Below are 18,883 nucleotides of genomic sequence, written 5' to 3' on the forward strand. Positions count from 1 at the left end.
AACGAGACCGGACAGTGAGTGTGTGTGAGTGTGGTGGCTTTATGGTGCTGGTGATTGCAGAGTTAATGACGTGCAGGTGGCGGTGATTAGAAGGCTGGTGATTGAGTGCGTGGGTACTGCAGTGAGGTGGAACCTGACGTGTCTGTGACAGTACCCCCCCTCCCACGGCCCGCTCCTGAGGGCCGCGGACCTCGACGCCGTGGTGGTCGTCCTCTAGGTCGTGGGGCAGGTCTGTCCGGGTGATTGGCGTGGAAGTTCTGTAATAGGATAGGATCAAGGATATCATTCTTGGGCACCCATGAGCGTTCCTCGGGGCCATAACCTTCCCAGTCAACAAGGTATTCGAGCTGACCACCACGGCGCCGGGAATCCAGGATCTCATGAACCACGTAAGCTGTGCCATCCTCCAGGATGAGTGGAAGGGGGGGCTCGGCGGCTGCCACGTCAGGTTCTGTGGAGGGAACAACAGAAGGGTGGTGAGGTTTTAGTAGAGAAACGTGGAAAGTAGGATGAATTCTACTATACTGTGCAGGGAGTTGGAGACGGTAAGTGACGGGGTTGATCTGCCGAAGGATGGTGAACGGGCCAATGAAGCGGGGACTCAGCTTCTTGCAGGGCAGACGCATCCTGATGTCCCTGGTGGACAGCCAGACCTTCTGCCCCGGTTGATAGACTGGAGCGTCGGAGCGCCGAAGGTCGGCTGTCCTCTTGCGTCTGCGCAGGGCTCTCTGCAGTTGGTGGTGAGCTGAGTCCCATACCCTCTCGCTCTCCCGGAACCAGTAGTCGACTGCAGGGACGTTGGAGGGTTCCCCATCCCAGGGGAACAGCGCGGGGTTGGTAGCCGAGTACGCACTGGAAGGGTGTTAGTCCAGTTGTGGCTTGACGGAGGGAGTTCTGTGCGTACTCGGCCCAACCCAGGTACTGGTTCCAGGAGTTCTGGTGGCCGTGACAGAAGGTACGCAGGAAGCGGCCAATCTCCTGGATCTTCCTTTCCGTCTGCCCGTTCGACTGAGGATGGTATCCAGATGACAGGCTGACGGTCACACCCAGGAGGGAGAAGAAGGCCTTCCAGACGTGGGAAATGAATTGGGGTCCTCTGTCGGAGACTATATCTTCAGGTATTCCATAATAGCGAAAAACATGGTTGAATAGCATCTCTGCTGTGGCCATAGCGGTAGGTAGACCCTCCAGGGGTATCAAACGGCAGGACTTAGAGAAGCGGTCTACCACCACCAGGATGCACGTGTGACCGTCAGACTCAGGGAGATCGGTGACGAAGTCCACTCCCAGGTGTGACCAGGGTCGCTCAGGAACGGGCAGAGGAAGTAGCTTGCCGGTGGGAAGATGGCGTGGACTTTTGGAGATGGCGCACTCCCTGCAGCCCTGCACGTACCTTCTGACGTCGTTGGCCATGTTGGGCCACCAGAAGCGTTGTTTGAGCAACGAGAGGGTCTCATTGACCCCCGGGTGACCAGTGCCAAGTGATGAGTGGGTATTGTGCAGAAGTGGAGTGCGACGTGCCCGTGTGACGTATTGCAAGCCTTGGGGGCAACCCGGCGGAGTGCGTGTGGAGGCATTGGAGGAGGGAATGGTTTCTTCAGACCACTGGATAGGGTTCACGAAGATAGACTCCGGCAGGATCTTTTCAGGCTCTTCGGGCTTTTCCTCAGGGGAATGGATACGAGACAGAGCGTCAGCATTAGTGTTCTTAGAACCAGGGCGGTAAGAGATGGAGAAATTGAATCTCGAGAAAAACATGGCCCAGCGAGCTTGGCGAGGGTTGAGTCTTTTGGCAGCCTTCAGATATTCGAGGTTTTTATGGTCAGTGAGAACTTGAAACGGATGAGTAGCCCCCTCCAACCAATGCCTCCACTCCTCGAGGGCAAGCTTGACGGCCAGGAGTTCGCGGTCACCGATGTCATAATTGACCTCCGCCGGGTTGAGCTTGCGGGAGAAGAAGGCGCATGGATGGAGTCTACTTGGCGTCCCCTGCTGCTGTGAAAGGACCGCTCCCACTCCGGTGGTGGAGGCGTCCACTTCCACGATGAATGGTAGGTCCGGGTTAGGGTGGACGAGGAGGGGAGCGGTGGTGAAGGCTCTTTTCAGGGTCTCGAAGGCGTTGGTGGCAAGTTGGGACCAGGACAGAGACTTGGGCTGGTTACGGAGTAAGTTGGTGAGTGGACTGACGATGGTGCTGTAATTCTTGATAAATCTGCGGTAGAAGTTGGAGAAACCTAGGAATCGTTGGAGCTCTTTGATAGTTGATGGAGTGGGCCAGGACTGGATAGCGGTGACCTTCCCCTCGTCCATCCGGATGCCACTGTGGTCAATGATGTATCCTAGAAACTGGACGGAGGGCTGGTGAAAGGAGCACTTTTCAGCTTTTAGGAAGAGGTGAAACTGCCGTAAGCGTTGAAGGACCTCCGCAACGTGGTGGCGATGTTCGGCCAAGCTCCGGGAGTAGATGAGGATGTCATCAATATATACCAGAACGAACTTGTGGAGAAACTCCCGGAGCACCTCATGAATGAAATCCTGGAATACGGAGGGGGCGTTGACCAGGCCATACGGCATGACGAGATATTCGTAGTGTCCGGTGGGCATGACAAAGGCGGTCTTCCACTCGTCCCCCTCACGTATCCGGATGAGGTTGTACGCGCTGCGGAGGTCCAACTTGGTGAACACAGTGGCACCGCGGAGATGTTCCAGGGCCGCTGGGACGAGGGGAAGTGGGTAGCGGAATTTGACGGTGATTTTGTTGAGGGCACGGTAGTCGATGCATGGCCTCAAGCCTCCGTCCTTCTTTGCCACGAAAAAGAAGCTTGAAGCAGCAGGGGAAGTAGACGGGCGGATGTATCCCTGTTCGAGTGCCTCTTTGATGTATTCCTCCATGGCCTTCTCCTCCGGTAGTGATAGGGGGTAGATGCGTCCCCTAGGCACTGGTTCACCCGGTAGCAGATCGATGGCACAGTCCCATGGCCGGTGTGGAGGAAGTTTGGAGGCGCGCTGCGGGCAGAAAACGTCACTGAAGGGGGCGTAGTCCGGGGGAACATCCACGGAGCGTTTCTCGACAGGGCTTTCGATAGAGGTGGCGTTCATGGAGAGAGACTTGGAGAGTGGAGACTTTGGAACAGGAAGCGCTGGGAAACAGTCGGGAAAGCAGTGATCGCCCCACTTCAGGACTTCGCCCGTGCGCCAGGAGATGGTGGGATTGTGTTGTTCTAGCCACGGGCGCCCTAGAACCACGTCAGCGGTGGATTCCTCCAGAACCAGCAGATGTACCTTCTCAGAGTGCAGGATGCCGACACAGAGTTGAAGAGGTCCCACATAATGACGGATGTTCTTACGGCTCAGGGGTTTGCCCGTGATGGAGTGGATTTGATAGCAAGTCGGAAACGGGGAGACTTTGAGGTTGAGTTGTCGGCAGAGGGCACCAGAGATGAAATTTCCTGCTGACCCTGAGTCGAGGAGCGCCACCACTGGAACAGAGGTGTTTGCAGCAGTAAGGATTACAACAGTAGTGAGTGGTTTCATTTTTTGGATAGAGGGAAAAATTGCACTCACCACGGGCCGAGGAGGACGGGTTGGGCATGTAGAGATGACATGCCCCGGTAATCCACAATATAAACATAAGTTCAGGGTCAGCCTTCTTTGTCTTTCATTTGTGGTGAGACGAGAATGATCAATCTGCATGGGTTCGGTGGCTGGTTCTGGAGGGCTGACGGGTTCGGACCGACGGAGGAGGTTGGTGATGGTTGACTGGCCCTGGTGCTCTAGGAGACACGACTGCATACGGGACCCCACGCGAATGGCGAGTTGGATAAAGCGTTCAAGTCCAGTGGAGTCCTCGTATGCAGCGAGATGCAGCCGCATATTGGGTTCCAACCCCTGACGGAATGATGTGATGAGAGCTTGTTCATTCCATCCGCTGGTGGCGGCTAGCGTTCGGAACTGCAAGGCATATTCGTTAACAGAGAGATTACGTTGTTTTAGATTGTAGAGTTTCTCACCAGTCGATGAATCCGTCAGAGGTTTCCCGAAGACCTCCCGGAAGTGAGAGACGAACGCCGAGTATGATCTGACCACAGGGCCTTTTTGAGTCCACAGAGAGTCTGCCCATTGCAGGGCCTTACCTTGCAATTGCGAGATGATGAACGCTATTTTAGCCGTGTCGGTGGTGTAGAATTGCGGCTGCATCTCCAGGACCAGTTCGCATTGGAGGAGGAATCCGCTGCATTCCTCCGCCGATCCAGAGTAGGGCGCCGGTTTGGCCATGGGACTGGCGGTGAATGCTGGTGAGGAAGCGGTGCTGGCTGGTGCTGGAGTGGAAGCGTTGCTGGAGGAAGATGACGATAGCTGTGGTGTGAGTGCTCGGCGCAGCGTGTCCACGAGCTCTTGAAACGGGTCGTTGGTGCTCATACTGTGAAGTTGTTATGGTCCGGTCTTCTGTTACAACAGAGACACGGAGACTGAAGTAGAAGCAATCCAGTTAAGTATTTATTCACAAGTAGTAGAGCACAGAGTGATAACAAGCAGATATAGCGTGATGAGAGATGAATGGGATATAATACTGTCCTTTTAAACTTGCAGATGCTGGATGAGAGATGCAATGGAGGGAGACGATGGAGACACTCACACACACAGGTAGGTTTGCACACGGGGAGACCAGGAGACGAAGGAGATGAAGGAGATGAAGGAGATGAAGGAGATCGCTGGAGCAGGTAGGTAAGTCGTTTGGGAGTCCTTAAGGTAAGCATACATATGTCGTAGTGCGAACGAGACCGGACAGTGAGTGTGTGTGAGTGTGGTGGCTTTATGGTGCTGGTGATTGCAGAGTTAATGACGTGCAGGTGGCGGTGATTGGAAGGCTGGTGATTGAGTGCGTGGGTACTGCAGTGAGGTGGAACCTGACGTGTCTGTGACAGTTAGCTAACTGCATGATTATATATGTACATTTCTGAAACCACATACATTGGACAGTCACCTCCAATAACAGATTACTCTAAATTGTAATGTTGACATACAAACCCGATTCCAAAAAAGTTGGGACACTGTACAAATTGTGAATAAAAACAGAATGCAATGATGTGGAAGTTTCAAATTTCAATATTTTATTCAGAATACAACATAGATGAGATATCAAATGTTTAAACTGAGAAAATGTATCATTTTAAGGGAAAAATAAGTTGATTTTAAATTTCATGGCATCAACACATCTCAAAAAAGTTGGGACAAGGCCATGTTTACCACTGTGTGGCATCCCCTCTTCTTTTTATAACAGTCTGCAAACGTCTGGGGACTGAGGAGACAAGTTGCTCAAGTTTAGGAATAGGAATGTTGTCCCTTTCTTGTCTAATACAGGCTTCTAGTTGCTCAACTGTCTTAGGTCTTCTTTGTCGCATCTTCCTCTTTATGATGCGCCAAATGTTTTCTATGGGTGAAAGATCTGGACTGCAGGCTGGCCATTTCTGTACCCGGATCCTTCTTCTACGCAGCCATGATGTTGTAATTGATGCAGTATGTGGTCTGGCATTGTCATGTTGTCTTCCCTGAAAGAGACGACGTCTGGATGGGAGCATATGTTGTTCTAGAACTTGGATATACCTTTCAGCATTGATGGTGCCTTTCCAGATGTGTAAGCTGCCCATGCCACACGCACTCATGCAACCCCATACCATCAGAGATGCAGGCTTCTGAACTGAGCGCAGATAACAACTTGGGTTGTCCTTGTCCTCTTTAGTCCGGATGACATGGCGTCCCAGTTTTCCAAAAAAGAACTTCAAATTTTGATTCGTCTGACCACAGAACAGTTTTCCACTTTGCCACAGTCCATTTTAAATGAGCCTTGGCCCAGAGAAAACACCTGCACTTCGTTTAGATATGGCTTCTTTTTTGACCTATAGAGTTTTAGCCAGAAACGGCGAATGGCACGGTGGATTGTGTTCAACGACAATGTTTTCTGGAAGTATTCCTGAGCCCATGTTGTGATTTCCATTACAGTAGCATTCCTGTATGTGATGCAGTGCCGTCTAAGGGCCCGAAGATCACAGGCATCCAGTATGGTTTTCCGGCCTTGACCCTTACGCACAGAGATTGTTCCAGATTCTCTGAATCTTTGGATATTATGCACTGTAGATGATGATAACTTCAAACTCTTTACAGTTTTTCTCTGAGAAACTCCTTTCTGATATTGCTCTACTATTTTTCGCCGCAGCATTGGGGGAATTGGTGATCCTCTGCCCATCTTGACCTCTGAGAGACACTGCCACTCTGAGAGGCTCTTTTTATACCCAATCATGTTCCCAATTGACCTAATAAGTTGCAAATTGGTCCTCCAGCTGTTCCTTATATGTACGAACTTTTCCAGCCTCTTATTGCTACCTGTCCCAACTTTTTTGGAATGTGTAGCTCTCATGAAATCCAAAATGAGCTCATATTTGGCATGACATTTCACTTTCAACATTTGATATGTTATCTATATTCTATTGTGAATAAAATATAAATTAATGAGATTTGTAAATTATTGCATTCCTTTTTTATTCACAATTTGTACAGTGTCCCAACTTTTTTGGAATTGGGTTTGTACATTCTCTGTAAGAAGAATGCATTGAAAAGATATCTATTGTGAAAAGCGTTATACAAATAAATGTGAATTGAATTGTTTTATTTGTGATTGAGTGTAGAGCAATTGCCATTGCATATGATTGTTATCTTTAGTGGTTACAATTGTTAGATTTTGCTTGTTTTGTTTCTTTGCCATTTCTGATTACCCGTTGTGCAACTTTTGAATGTTTTCTAATAAACTTTGTTGTGTGTGTGGGTTGCTCTCTTGAGTTCTCCTCATCTCCTGCGAGATGATGGGGTTACAAAAATTTTTTTAGGTATTTTACCAAGAAAAACAATTTTCAAAGGACACTGACGGTTAAATGTATATTTTATTGGATCAGTGTTTATATTTTTGTGTGTTCACGTACAGGTCATTGATGTGCTCTCGGTGCTCCTGGCTGCTCATTGGGTAGAACCAGGACATCACAATACTGATAAACCGTAAATGTAGTCTGAAGATGTTTTCGGCTCAAAAAATGATCAGAAAAAAGAATCCTTAGAGCAGTTTTACTGACCCCGGGGTTGGTTTTAGTTTATAAACCAAACAGAATTCATTTAAAGTGTCTTTAATTGTTAATATTTTCTTGTTTCTTGACTATTCTTGTGTAAGACTGCCATTGTGTAACTTCTTTTCGTTATGTTATCTGCACATCATGGACACACCTAGACAAAACCAGAACTAGGCTTTATACACTCTCGCAAACAGGAACTCAAGACACAAATGCATTTGAACATCTGCCTTCTCTTACTAGTTATTATATTTCTTAATATGCCATATATGGTATTGGTTGATCTTTGAGTACTACGATTGGACGGCCTGGACATTGTGGATGATTTTGCTAAATCTTGTGTATAAATATGAGGCTTCTTCCTTAACTTGAGAATGTTATGGTACACCGTCTCTGTGTCTGCTTGATCAACTGATGATTGATAGCTTTGAGGCTGCAGATAGTCTACCTGAAAATTAATCTAACAATCAGTATTTTTTTATCAATCAGGTCAGTGCTGTAGCAATGCGTCGCCTCCTTTCCATGTTTTTACTGCTAGCCGTTATTGGGCAGCATGTGAGCGTTCAGTCCACAGGAAGACGTTCTGAGCGGAGCACACACAGAAGTTACAAATCAGTGTTGACCGTGTCTAACGGAATGTACTGGGGGTCGTGGGGGGATCAGGACATGTGTCCAAGTGGAACGTATGCCGCAGGGTTCAGTCTGAGGGTAAGTTGGGCATTGACTTTATTTTGCTAATACACTGGTGGATTAGTGCTTCAAAGGTTCAAAACTGTGGAGTTGCAGTAAGTCATTTAATCTCCAGGGGCCAGTTGTTCAAAAAGTTTCATCTGGATCAAAATGATCTGGATTTGGAAATCCCATATTTTGCTATCCAGGATCAGGTAATTTTACTTTTGTGCTGGTTTTTCAAAGCAAAATTGGATTGGATCACCCTGATCCAGATACACACTTTTTCAAATTACCAAATCCGGATTACTTGTGCTCTACGGAGACCCTGAAGGGACATGATGATACAAAAAATATGAGATGGGGGGTTTTTTGAATTAAATATAATAATTTTGTTTGATACTTTCAGCTGTTTGGGGATTATTTTATGGTACCAAAATCTTTTTTGTAATGTACTTTACAGTACATTAGTTTACCGAAAGGCTCAATATGACTACTGCTAATTTATTACTTTAACACTTAAGATAATCAAGAGCAAATTAATAAAAATATATGTGTGTATGTATATTACATGATAAAAATGTCGTATTTTTCGAGCAGTTTTAATACATTTTTGTTCCTGAAATCCACCCTTCTGATGGGATCAGTCATCCAGATTTTTTTGGATCAAAGGTATCCTAATCTTACTGAAACATTTTGAACAACACAAACTGATGATTTTATTCAGATGAAAACCAAGATTGGATTTTGTGATCTAATCTGATTTCAGAATCCTTTTGAACAACACATTTTCAAGATTTGATCCAATCTGATAGCCGAAATCTGATTACTTTTGAACAACTGGCCCCTGCTGCACCTGCTTAAGATTTTTCAAGGGTCTGTAAAGAACATAAAGATAAATGGGTAACACTTTACAATAACAGTACATGAATAACCATGAACTAATACCTGAATTACTTCAACATGAACTCATGATTAGTTAAGATATGAACTAATGAAGAGTGATCCTTAACTACTACAGGAGTCATAAGGATTCATGCATAAAAACAGCAGCCTTAACTACGCGTTAATACATGTTTGATAATTAATGCATTAATTAACATTTAGGGGTAAACTAAATCAAACAGTCTCTATAAGAAGGAATAATAAATACTTGGACTTTGAAATAAATTTAAACAATTTATTATTGTCAGAATTTAAACTAGTGACATCAGCAGCTTCATTATAAACATTACAGAAAGGCACATGATTAGTTTGTCATTATTTTCACTGATCCTCCTTATCAAACATATAAAATACTAAATACACTAATAATTTATCTTAAAAGGTCTTAATATGTTTGTGATATTCTTTCCTATCAAACTAAACAACTGTGACTTATAACAGTTCCTGAGGAATCGGTTCCCCAAAAAAAATAACCAAACAGGAAACATGAACTAAGGTCAGGGAGCGTTTGCTGGATTCAGATTCAGAAGTTCACTCTCCATTCACTTGCAGGCCGTGATCATACTGTACCTCCATTCTCTGACTTTTTGAAAAGTCGCACAACATCACTTAACTGGGCTGAACACTTATATAGTTGTGTTAGTACATGTGTATTTGATAGTAAGTTAATGATAAATCACAAGTTGAATTTGGTAAGTAGTTAATGAATTAATTATGATTGTGCCCCCTCAAGTAAAGTCATGACATAATTATGCATTAACAAACCATTAGTTGATGTTAGTATATGCTTAGTTAATAATGAATTAATTATGATTGTGCCCCCTCAAGTAAAGTCATGACATAATTATGCATTATTAAGCTATTAGTTGATGTTAGTATATGGTTAGTTAATTATGATCGTGCCCCCTCAAGTAAAGACATGACACGATGCACGTACAAATCATTCACTAATATATGAATAAACACTAAGAGTGCCGTCCTTATTCCTTTACACCCCGGTGCAAAAAAACTAAATAAAATGTATTTGTATTTTATTTTTATTTACATAATTAAACATATATGGACTTGAAAGCAAGCCATAAACATACCTGTAAAGACACACATAAGACACATTTACATGTAAAATCGGGCGCGTCCACAAGCTAATGATAATCAAAGCATAGACATTTAAACGACAAAAATACAAATACAGTTAATAACTGCATATAACCTCCTGAAAACCCCAATAAAACATACATGTAAATATGTCTTTAATTATGAATTCGACTTACCAAAGCAGTCAACATTTATTAGTTTAAAATGCCAGCAACACAACAAACGCACCAAGAGAACACCTAGCGTGCGCCACTAATGAGTGTCCTGCCAGAAACAAACCCTACATACTTTAGTTCCGGGAATAATCTATGACTATTTAGCTATGACTAAATATACATGAGCAATAAAAATCAGAAAACGGTTTAGATCAAATTAAATTTATTAGTGGTAGTTAGTCTATTTTCCACATTTGATTAGACAGATCTATGTAATTAATGGCTAAATAATCATGTGCCATTCCAATCATTTGTCACAAAGCTGCAGATGGCAGATTATGATATTACAGTGTAAATTATGACAGTATTAAATCACGTTTAATTCAAATTCAGAGTACTTCTTGTTTACTCTTATGGAGGCTGATTTATTTAGTTTACCCCTAAATGTTAATTAATGCATTAATTATCAAACGTGTATTAACGCATAGTTAAGGCTGCTGTTTTCATGCATGAATCCTTATGACTCCTGTAGTAGTTAAGGATCACTCTTCATTAGTTCATATCTTAACTAATCATGAGTTCATGTTGAAGTAACTATTAATTTAGGTATTAGTTCATGATTATTCATGTACTGTTATTGTAAAGTGTTACCGATAAATGTTACTATGAGAATTTAAATGTTACAATGGTTGGGTTAGTTTCAGCTCTTTCAATTGTCTCAATGTTGTTGTTGTTTTAAGGTGGAAAGACATACCCCTGGTCGTCACTTTGATGATACAGCGCTCAATGGGATTCGTCTTCACTGTGTATATACATCCAGAGTATCATCAGGCGCATATGCTGTGTCCAACGCAGGACAGTAAGGGAGTCTGATTATTAACAATTCTTAAACTGAAGTGTTTAAGCTAGATAAGTGAATTGAGGATTTTCATGAAAATAATAATCAATTTGATCAAGAAACCTCTTTGTCTTTTCTTCAGCTGGGGTCAGTGGACAGATATCAAGTGGTGTCCTTCGGGATTCTTAAAAGCTTTCCAGCTGAGAGTCGAATCTGCCCAAGGAAGTGGTGATGATACGGCCGCAAACAACATCAGGTGAGAATGTGGTGCTTTATTTTGCTATTTAAAGACTCTGTAATCCCTCATCAAGCAGTTCAATTAATATCACACTCAGTCGTGCTGCTGATCGTGTTTGTGATTAGGCCGTAGGCTGCAGGTAATCATGTGACTGACATTCAATTACATATTTTATCATAATATTGTCACATCTGAATTTTCTCCAGGTTCAGCTGCAGTGATGGTGTTGTGCTGACGGGTGACGGCACAGGCTGGGGTGATTGGGGCAGCTGGAGCTCAGCGTGTGGTGGAAGAGGAATCTGTGGCATCAAGACGCGGGTAGAAAGTCCACAGGGAAATGGAGATGACACCGCTCTCAATGACGCGCAAATGTACTGCTGTGATTAAGGTGATGTGATCTCAATCTAAACCTCAGACTGACACATGCTGCAGATCAACTAAATCTGTTTGTTCTTTCAGGTGTAGGAGGATGACAACAAGAACAGCAAGAAGACCAAATGGATTGTAATAATTGATCATCATACTATGATAAGCTAACATGAGCCATGTCATAACAGTTTTGTAAGGGATGATTCACAGTCAGTCGGTCATTATGACAAAACAAAGCCTAAATGAATCTGAGGCTAACTGGACATCATCCCACCTATTATTGAATTTGATATTATTTTATTCCTGTAAGTTTCTTATATTCTTCTAAAGACTCCTGAACTTCTGCTGTCAGTCAAAACGGATGTCAAATATATCAGCATTAAAGACTTTCTAAACAGAACCTTGTAGTTTCACATTCTTTTGCGCAACACTTCACATCAGATCATTTATTAAAGGTGCTAGTCATATAATTAGAATATCATCAAAAAGTTGATTTATTTCACTAATTCCATTCAAAAAGTGAAACTTGTATATTATATTCATTCATTACACACAGACTGATATATTTCAAATGTTTATTTCTTTTAATTTTGATGATTATAACTGACAACTAAGGAAAATCCCAAATTCAGTATCTCAGAAAATTAGAATATTACTTAAGACCAATACAAAGAAAGGATTTTTAGAAATCTTGGCCAACTGAAAAGTATGAACATGAAAAGTATGAGCATGTACAGCACTCAATACTTAGTTGGGGCTCCTTTTGCCTGAATTACTGCAGCAATGCGGCGTGGCATGGAGTCGATCAGTCTGTGGCACTGCTCAGGTGTTATGAGAGCACAGGTTGCTCTGATAGTGGCCTTCAGCTCTTCTGCATTGTTGGGTCTGGCATATCGCATCTTCCTCTTCACAATACCCCATAGATTTTCTATGGGGTTACGGTCAGGCGAGTTTGCTGGCCAATTAAGAACAGGGATACCATGGTCCTTAAACCAGGTACTGGTAGCTTTGGCACTGTGTGCAGGTGCCAAGTCCTGTTGGAAAATGAAATCTGCATCTCCATAAAGTTGGTCAGCAGCAGGAAGCATGAAACTCTAAAACTTCCTGGTATACGGCTGCGTTGACCTTGGACCTCAGAAAACACAGTGGACCAACACCAGCAGATGACATGGCACCTCAAACCATCACTGACTGTGGAAACTTTACACTGGACCTCAAGCAACGTGGATTGTGTGCCTCTCCTCTCTTCCTCCAGACTCTGGGACCCTGATTTCCAAAGGAAATGCAAATTTTACTTTCATCAGAGAACATAACTTTGGACCACTCAGCAGTAGTCCAGTCCTTTTTGTCTTTAGCCCATGTGAGACGCTTCTGACGCTGTCTGTTGTTCAAGAGTGGCTTGACACAAGGAATGCGACAGCTGAAACCCATGTCTTGCATACATCTGTGCGTAGTGGTTCTTGAAGCACTGACTCCAGCTGCAGTCCACTCTTTGTGAATCTCCCCCACATTTTTGAATGGGATTTGTTTCACAATCCTCTCCAGGGTGTGGTTATCCCTATTGCTTGTACACTTTTTTCTACCACATCTTTTCCTTCCCTTCGCCTCTCTATTAATGTGCTTGGACACAGAGCTCTGTGAACAGCCAGCCTCTTTTGCAGTGACCTTTTGTGTCTTGCCCTCCTTGTGCAAGGTGTCAATGATCGTCTTTTGGACAACTGTCAAGTCAGCAGTCTTCCCCATGATTGTGTAGCCTACAGAACTAGACTGAGAGACCATTTAAAGGCCTTTGCAGGTGTTTTGAGTTAATTAGATGATTAGAGTGAGGCACCAAGTGTCTTCAATATTGAACCTTTTCACAATATTCTGAATTTGGGATTTTCCTTAGTTGTCAGTTATAATCATCAAAATTAAAAGAAATAAACATTTGGAATATATCAGTCTGTGTGTAATGAATGAATATAATATAGCCTACAAGTTTCACTTTTTGAATGGAATTAGTGAAATAAATAAACTTTTTGATGATATTCTAATTATATGACCAGCACCTGTACATTAGAGCATGTGGCAGATCTAAAGAGACTTGTATTGCACATGATTTTACTGGCAATTGGACCATCTCAGTGTTTGTCTAAAATGTGTTTACATGACTTGCACAATTTAGTTTTGCATTATTGTCTTGCTCACTTACGTGGATAAACGCTGATTCTTTTGCTAACGGAGTATGATCTGTTTCATTTCTTCATGCAAATTATCATAAGACTTCAGAAGTCAAGCTGTGTGAAAATACTTTTATGACACTTAAATTCTTCTTGAAATAAAGAAAGTAATACAGGTTTAGAGTGAGTAAATGATAACAGAATGTTTTTAAGGTCGGTCTTACTATTTGCTTACTATTTCTAAACTTTTTAAAATTACAAAATCAGCTCAGCATTTCATTGGCATTTTACTGAGGTGAACACTTTCCAAGGACACTACTGTTTAAACAAACAGATCTTTGAATTTTTGTGTGTTCATTTACAGGAATTGATGTGTGCTCAGTGTTCCTGGCTGCTGATTGGCTGCATTTATTGATAAACCATATAAATGTATTATTCTGATTGGCTCAAAAGAAGCAGACAGGTTCCACTGACCAATCACAGATGGCTCAGAAACCCAGGGTCAGTTTTTGGTTTAGAAACCAAACAGAATTATTTTAATCATTATTTTTATCCATCAGGCCACTGCTGTAGCAATGCATCACTTCATTTCCTTCGCTTTTACACTGTTGGCCTTTATTGGGCTGCATGTGAGTGTTCAGTCCACAGGAAGACGTTCTGAGAGGAGCATCGAAAGATCTTTTGTATCGACGCTGACTGTGACAAATGGACTGGAGGGGGGGTTGTGGGGTCAAAGGGAATTTTGTCCAAGTGGAACGTACGCCGCAGGGTTTAGTTTGAAGGTAAGTTGACTCATGGAAGAGGTTTTGATTTTCTAACTTTGTATTTTTGTTGTTTTCCAGTACAAATATCTAAACATTCTTGAGTCAAGATACATTTTATTGTTATTTTATTATTGTGTTTTATTAAACAGTTTTTAACAAGTTGGCATATTTTTTCTTGTTTTAAGCACTTAATTTTGACACATTTTGACAAAATTCATTTTGCTTCTCCAGTAAATGTATCTTGATTTAATATTTTAAATTTTAATTATTATTTTGCAGTGCAGTAAGAACGAAGCGGTTGAGCTGTTATTCACTTATGTTAGTTAACCTAGTTAATCTCTACCTGCCACGAACGTTATCAAATAGAGGATTGTCTTAATGTTGTTGCTGTTTTTTGTTTTGTTTTTAGGTGGAAGAACGTCGTTTTTTGGACAACACAGCACTCAATGGGATTCGTCTTTACTGTGTCAGTCAGACCAAAGACTTATTAGACTCAAATGAGGACACCTCTGTTCAGTCCGATGTAGGAAGGTAATGGACTCAGACTCTAAATGAAAACTAGTTACAGCAGGTTTACTCTGGGTTTATTACATTAAAGAGCAGTTTCTTCATAGGCTAGAGAAATGAACTGAGGATTTTCTTGAAAACAGTTCTTCACTGTCTTCCATAAACCTTCAAAAAAGCCATAAATTGTGTTTTTTCTCCAGCTGGGGTGAGTGGACAGAAGTCAAATGGTGTCCTTCTGGATTCTTGACAGCTTTCCAGCTGAGAGTCGAATCTTCCCATGAATTTAAAGATAATACTGCAGCAAACAACATCAGGTGAGCATTTGGCAGAATATTCTGGTTAGAATTTGCCATTAAGGTCTCAGTTTAAGGTCCCTGATCAAGCAGCTCAATTAAGCAATATCACTGAATATGAGGCACAAGGCAGGCCTGAGCACCAGGTCCTTGGGTTTGCACAACAAATCTCGAGAGTGAGCTAGAATGAGCCAATCATATTTGAGAATGCAAATGCCAGTTTCCCATATGGCAGGAACACACCAAGCCGACTGTCGGGCAGTTTTTCTTCGATTCGAAATGTTGAATCGCCGTTGGAGCTCGTCGGGCCATCTGATCATTCTGATTGGCTGTTCAGCTACTGCCGCCTGCTGGTTCGGAAAGGCATTTCATCTCACGCAGGCGCAGAACTGACGTGCTACTTGGCTGTCGGCTGTTTAGCGTTGGTTTGGTGTGTCAGGGCAACTTTGGACACAGACGCTGCCAACGTGAGCCAACCCCACAGTCTGCTTTCATCGCCACTAGTTCGTCTGCGTCGGCTTGGTGTGTTCTGGCCTTTAAAGGGGCAAGGGCAGCTTCCGCAACCAGTAAAAGGTCCTCCCCTTTGGGCTGTCCCTGTCTCACCCGACCCTCGAAAGCAAACCTAAGAAATGGTCTGGAAGTGACATGGAAGTACGCGTCCTTCGGGTTAACCAATTTTGGGGGCGAACACATGTGATAATGCATTTCTGTGTAAGCATCTTGAACGGGAGCTTGTGGGGCGCAGTTTTCCCATCCCACATTTAATGCAAGGTAAAATTCGAAAAAGCATATGGGAACTTGAACATAATACTGTAACATTTATTTCAGATTCAACTGCAGTCAAGGTTCTTTCCTTCAGGGTGACGGCACAGACTGGGGCGAGTGGGGCGACTGGAGCCCATTTTGTCAGGGAAAAGGGATGTGTGGTATCAGGACACGGGTAGAAGAGCCACAGGGATACTTCGGAGATGACACCGCTCTCAATGACGCACGCATGTTCTGCTGTGATTAAGGTGAAGTGATCGCAATCTAAACCTCAGACTGACACATGCTGCAGATCAACTAAATCTGTTTGTTCTTTCAGGTGTAGGAGGATGAAAACAAGAACAGCAAGAAGACCAAATGGATTGTAATAATTGATCATCATACTATGATAAGCTAACATGAACCATGTCATAAAACAGTTTTGTAAGGGATAATTTTATTCCTTCTAGTAAGTTTCTTCTATTCTTCTAAAGACTCCTGAACTTCTGCTGTCAGTAAAAATGGGTGTCAAATATATCAGCATTAAAGACTTTCTGAACAGAACCTTGTAGTTTCATATTCTTTTGCACAACACTTCACATCACATCATTTATTATATTAGTGCATATGGCAGATGGTTATATCTAAAGCGACTTATATTGCATTCTTATCCATTCGTGCATTCCCCGGGGATGACCAGCATACTCTACAGCAGTGAGTATTTATTTCTTCCTAACCCTATGACTTAAATTGTGTGAAAATACATTTACAGTATGACTCTTCAAGGGTTACTTCACCAAAAAATGAAAATTCTGTAATTTATTACCCTCATGTCGTTCCAAACCCGTAAGACCTTCGTTCATCTTCAGAACACAAATTAAGATTTTTTTGATGAAATCTGAGGGTATCTGATCCACACATAGGCTGCAACGTCATGACATCTTTTGAGGTCCAGAACTGTACTAAAGACATCATTAAAATCAATGTGACTACAGTGGTTCAACCTTAATGTTATGAAGAGACAAGAATACTTTTTTGTACTTTTTCAACTGCGTAGGGGAGAGTGGGGTGATTTGTGCCAGGGGGGAAGTAGTTTCACCCATTATTTCTGGAAAACCATAGAAGAAATTGGTCATGTAACCACATAATTTTGAAAAGCCGTCCATTTTACTCATCCTCCAAAGAAGAGAGACACATGGCATGAGAGGAAAGCACATTTTAGCTAAAAAAACCCTGTTTTTTCCCTTTCAAAGTAAAATTTCTATGATCAAGGTTTTTTGATTGTAGTGTCTGAACAATTCTAGACAAGTTTGTAAACATTTCACAAATGTTTTAGTGCTTTAGCAGGCTACACAATGAGTCTATACAGTTAGCATGATGTTAGCTCTTAACTGCTGGATCATGCTAGTTTTTTAAACTTGTGGGTCCGGGGTGATTTGTGCCAGAGGGCCTGGGTTAAGATATTTATGTGCCAGTGGCACAACTCACCCCCACGTATGATTATTTTCAACACATTATTAATTTGTAATTGTACATTGTACTCTTACATTTTAGCAGTTAAACTATGTGACATTCTTGATTTTAGACCAAAACCCATCATGCCACACACTTATAAAATGCACTTTCTGAAGATGAAAAGCATGAAATGGTCCAATGTTGTGCAAAAGGCATGAAAACAACTAATATTGTGTGAAAACTGAATGGAGATTATCGAATTATCATAAGATTTGTGAGTGATTTAGAGCACAGCAGAACTCGGTCAGATAAAGGCTTATTAATGAAAGTTCCTGTCAAAAAAAATTAATTGTATTAAAAGGGCAGCTATAAAAAAAAGCCAGTGTTGGAGCAGCAAACAGGTATTTTCATCTTCAGAAAGATCTTTCTTCCTCCCCATTTTGCATGAAAACTGTGACTTGCTTAATAATGTGGAACAACCTCTAAGTAGGGTTTCCATAGACCTGGCAAATTATTTTGTCTGAGATTGATACCAGTTATAAGACATGGATAAATAAACAAACAAACATTTTCTTAGGAAAAACTAAAATCTGAATGTTTATTCTACTGAAATCTTACTGATATGTCACTTGCATAATAATTTGGAACGTGGTGTATTCTTATATGTTATTCTTATAATTGAGAGACAGCGTTCTATGTATGTCAACAGGCATCTATTGCAAAAGCCTTTTTGCCTGAAATGATTCACAAATATCATATTTTGTGTATTTAAGTTTTTTGTGTTTTCCCAAAAACTACAAAATATGACTTAGCCTATTCCAACAGTTTAATAGGGTGACAATATCTAAATAAACCTTAAATGAGTAATTTTGTATTGAATTTGTCTTGCTTTCATATAGCATTACAGTTCATGACATTAAAATGTTCTGTTTTACCTCAGAAATGACTGGCACAAATTACCCCTACGTATTCTCCCCAAAGGCACAACTTATCCCGCACCAGGGGCAAGTTGTGCCACGAGACCACTTTTTTTCCAAAAGCTATATTTCTGAAACAATTTATTTCAGATCCAAAGTTATTGTTCTCAGGCATGCACCACATCCTGAAATATATGTACATTCTTAAGTTGAAGGCATTACTGCCATGGCCTCACTTTAAAGTCACATTGAGTAAAAACTGGCACAACTCACCCCACTTTCCCCTATAACAGTTCAAATTGTTAAAAAAAAGTTATTTTTGTTTTGTTTTTGCGCACAAAAAGTATTCTCTTCACTTTATAACATTAAAGTTGAACCACTATATTCACATGACTATTTTAACAATGTCTTTAGTACCGTTCTGGGCCTCAAAAGATGCAATGACGTTGTGGCCTATGTGTGGATCAGATACCCACAGATTTCATCAAAAATATCTTAATTTGTTTTCTGAAGATGAACGAAGGTCTTACAGGTGTGGAACGGCATGAGGGTGAGTAATTAATGACAGAATTTTCATTTTTGGGTGAACTAACCCTTTAAATTCTGCTTGGGTTTAGAAA

The 18,883-nt window shown here is 42.1% G+C and overlaps 2 protein-coding genes across 2 annotated transcripts; both read left to right on the forward strand.

Moving 5' to 3' along the window:
- Nucleotides 1-7,476: 7,476 nt before the first annotated feature.
- LOC125252846 (vitelline membrane outer layer protein 1-like) lies at nt 7,477-11,824 on the forward strand. The gene is made up of 5 exons (XM_048166460.1): nt 7,477-7,823; nt 10,720-10,838; nt 10,960-11,073; nt 11,262-11,443; nt 11,515-11,824. Exons 1-4 carry the CDS (start codon nt 7,620-7,622, stop codon nt 11,440-11,442), a joined length of 618 nt encoding a protein of 205 aa, XP_048022417.1. The 5' UTR covers nt 7,477-7,619; the 3' UTR covers nt 11,443; nt 11,515-11,824.
- Nucleotides 11,825-14,084: 2,260 nt separating this feature from the next.
- LOC125252844 (vitelline membrane outer layer protein 1-like) lies at nt 14,085-16,455 on the forward strand. The gene is made up of 5 exons (XM_048166458.1): nt 14,085-14,365; nt 14,757-14,878; nt 15,055-15,168; nt 15,976-16,160; nt 16,232-16,455. Exons 1-4 carry the CDS (start codon nt 14,159-14,161, stop codon nt 16,157-16,159), a joined length of 627 nt encoding a protein of 208 aa, XP_048022415.1. The 5' UTR covers nt 14,085-14,158; the 3' UTR covers nt 16,160; nt 16,232-16,455.
- The last annotated feature ends 2,428 nt before the right edge of the window (nt 16,456-18,883 follow it).

The sequence above is a fragment of the Megalobrama amblycephala genome, linkage group LG18 (genome assembly GCF_018812025.1).
Source record: "Megalobrama amblycephala isolate DHTTF-2021 linkage group LG18, ASM1881202v1, whole genome shotgun sequence".
In the NCBI taxonomy this organism is placed as follows: Eukaryota; Metazoa; Chordata; class Actinopteri; order Cypriniformes; family Xenocyprididae; genus Megalobrama; species Megalobrama amblycephala.

What these genes read in the sequence shown, in the direction of transcription:
- LOC125252844 (XM_048166458.1), top strand. Translation starts at nt 14,159, where the DNA reads ATGCATCACTTCATTTCCTTCGCTTTTACACTGTTGGCCTTTATTGGG. An exon ending in CCGCAGGGTTTAGTTTGAAG is followed by an intron (nt 14,366 to 14,756) that starts GTAAGTTGACTC and finishes TTTTGTTTTTAG; the next exon opens with GTGGAAGAACGTCGTTTTTT. An exon ending in GTTCAGTCCGATGTAGGAAG is followed by an intron (nt 14,879 to 15,054) that starts GTAATGGACTCA and finishes TTTTTTCTCCAG; the next exon opens with CTGGGGTGAGTGGACAGAAG.
- LOC125252846 (XM_048166460.1), top strand. Translation starts at nt 7,620, where the DNA reads ATGCGTCGCCTCCTTTCCATGTTTTTACTGCTAGCCGTTATTGGGCAG. An exon ending in GCTGTGTCCAACGCAGGACA is followed by an intron (nt 10,839 to 10,959) that starts GTAAGGGAGTCT and finishes TCTTTTCTTCAG; the next exon opens with CTGGGGTCAGTGGACAGATA. An exon ending in ACGGCCGCAAACAACATCAG is followed by an intron (nt 11,074 to 11,261) that starts GTGAGAATGTGG and finishes AATTTTCTCCAG; the next exon opens with GTTCAGCTGCAGTGATGGTG.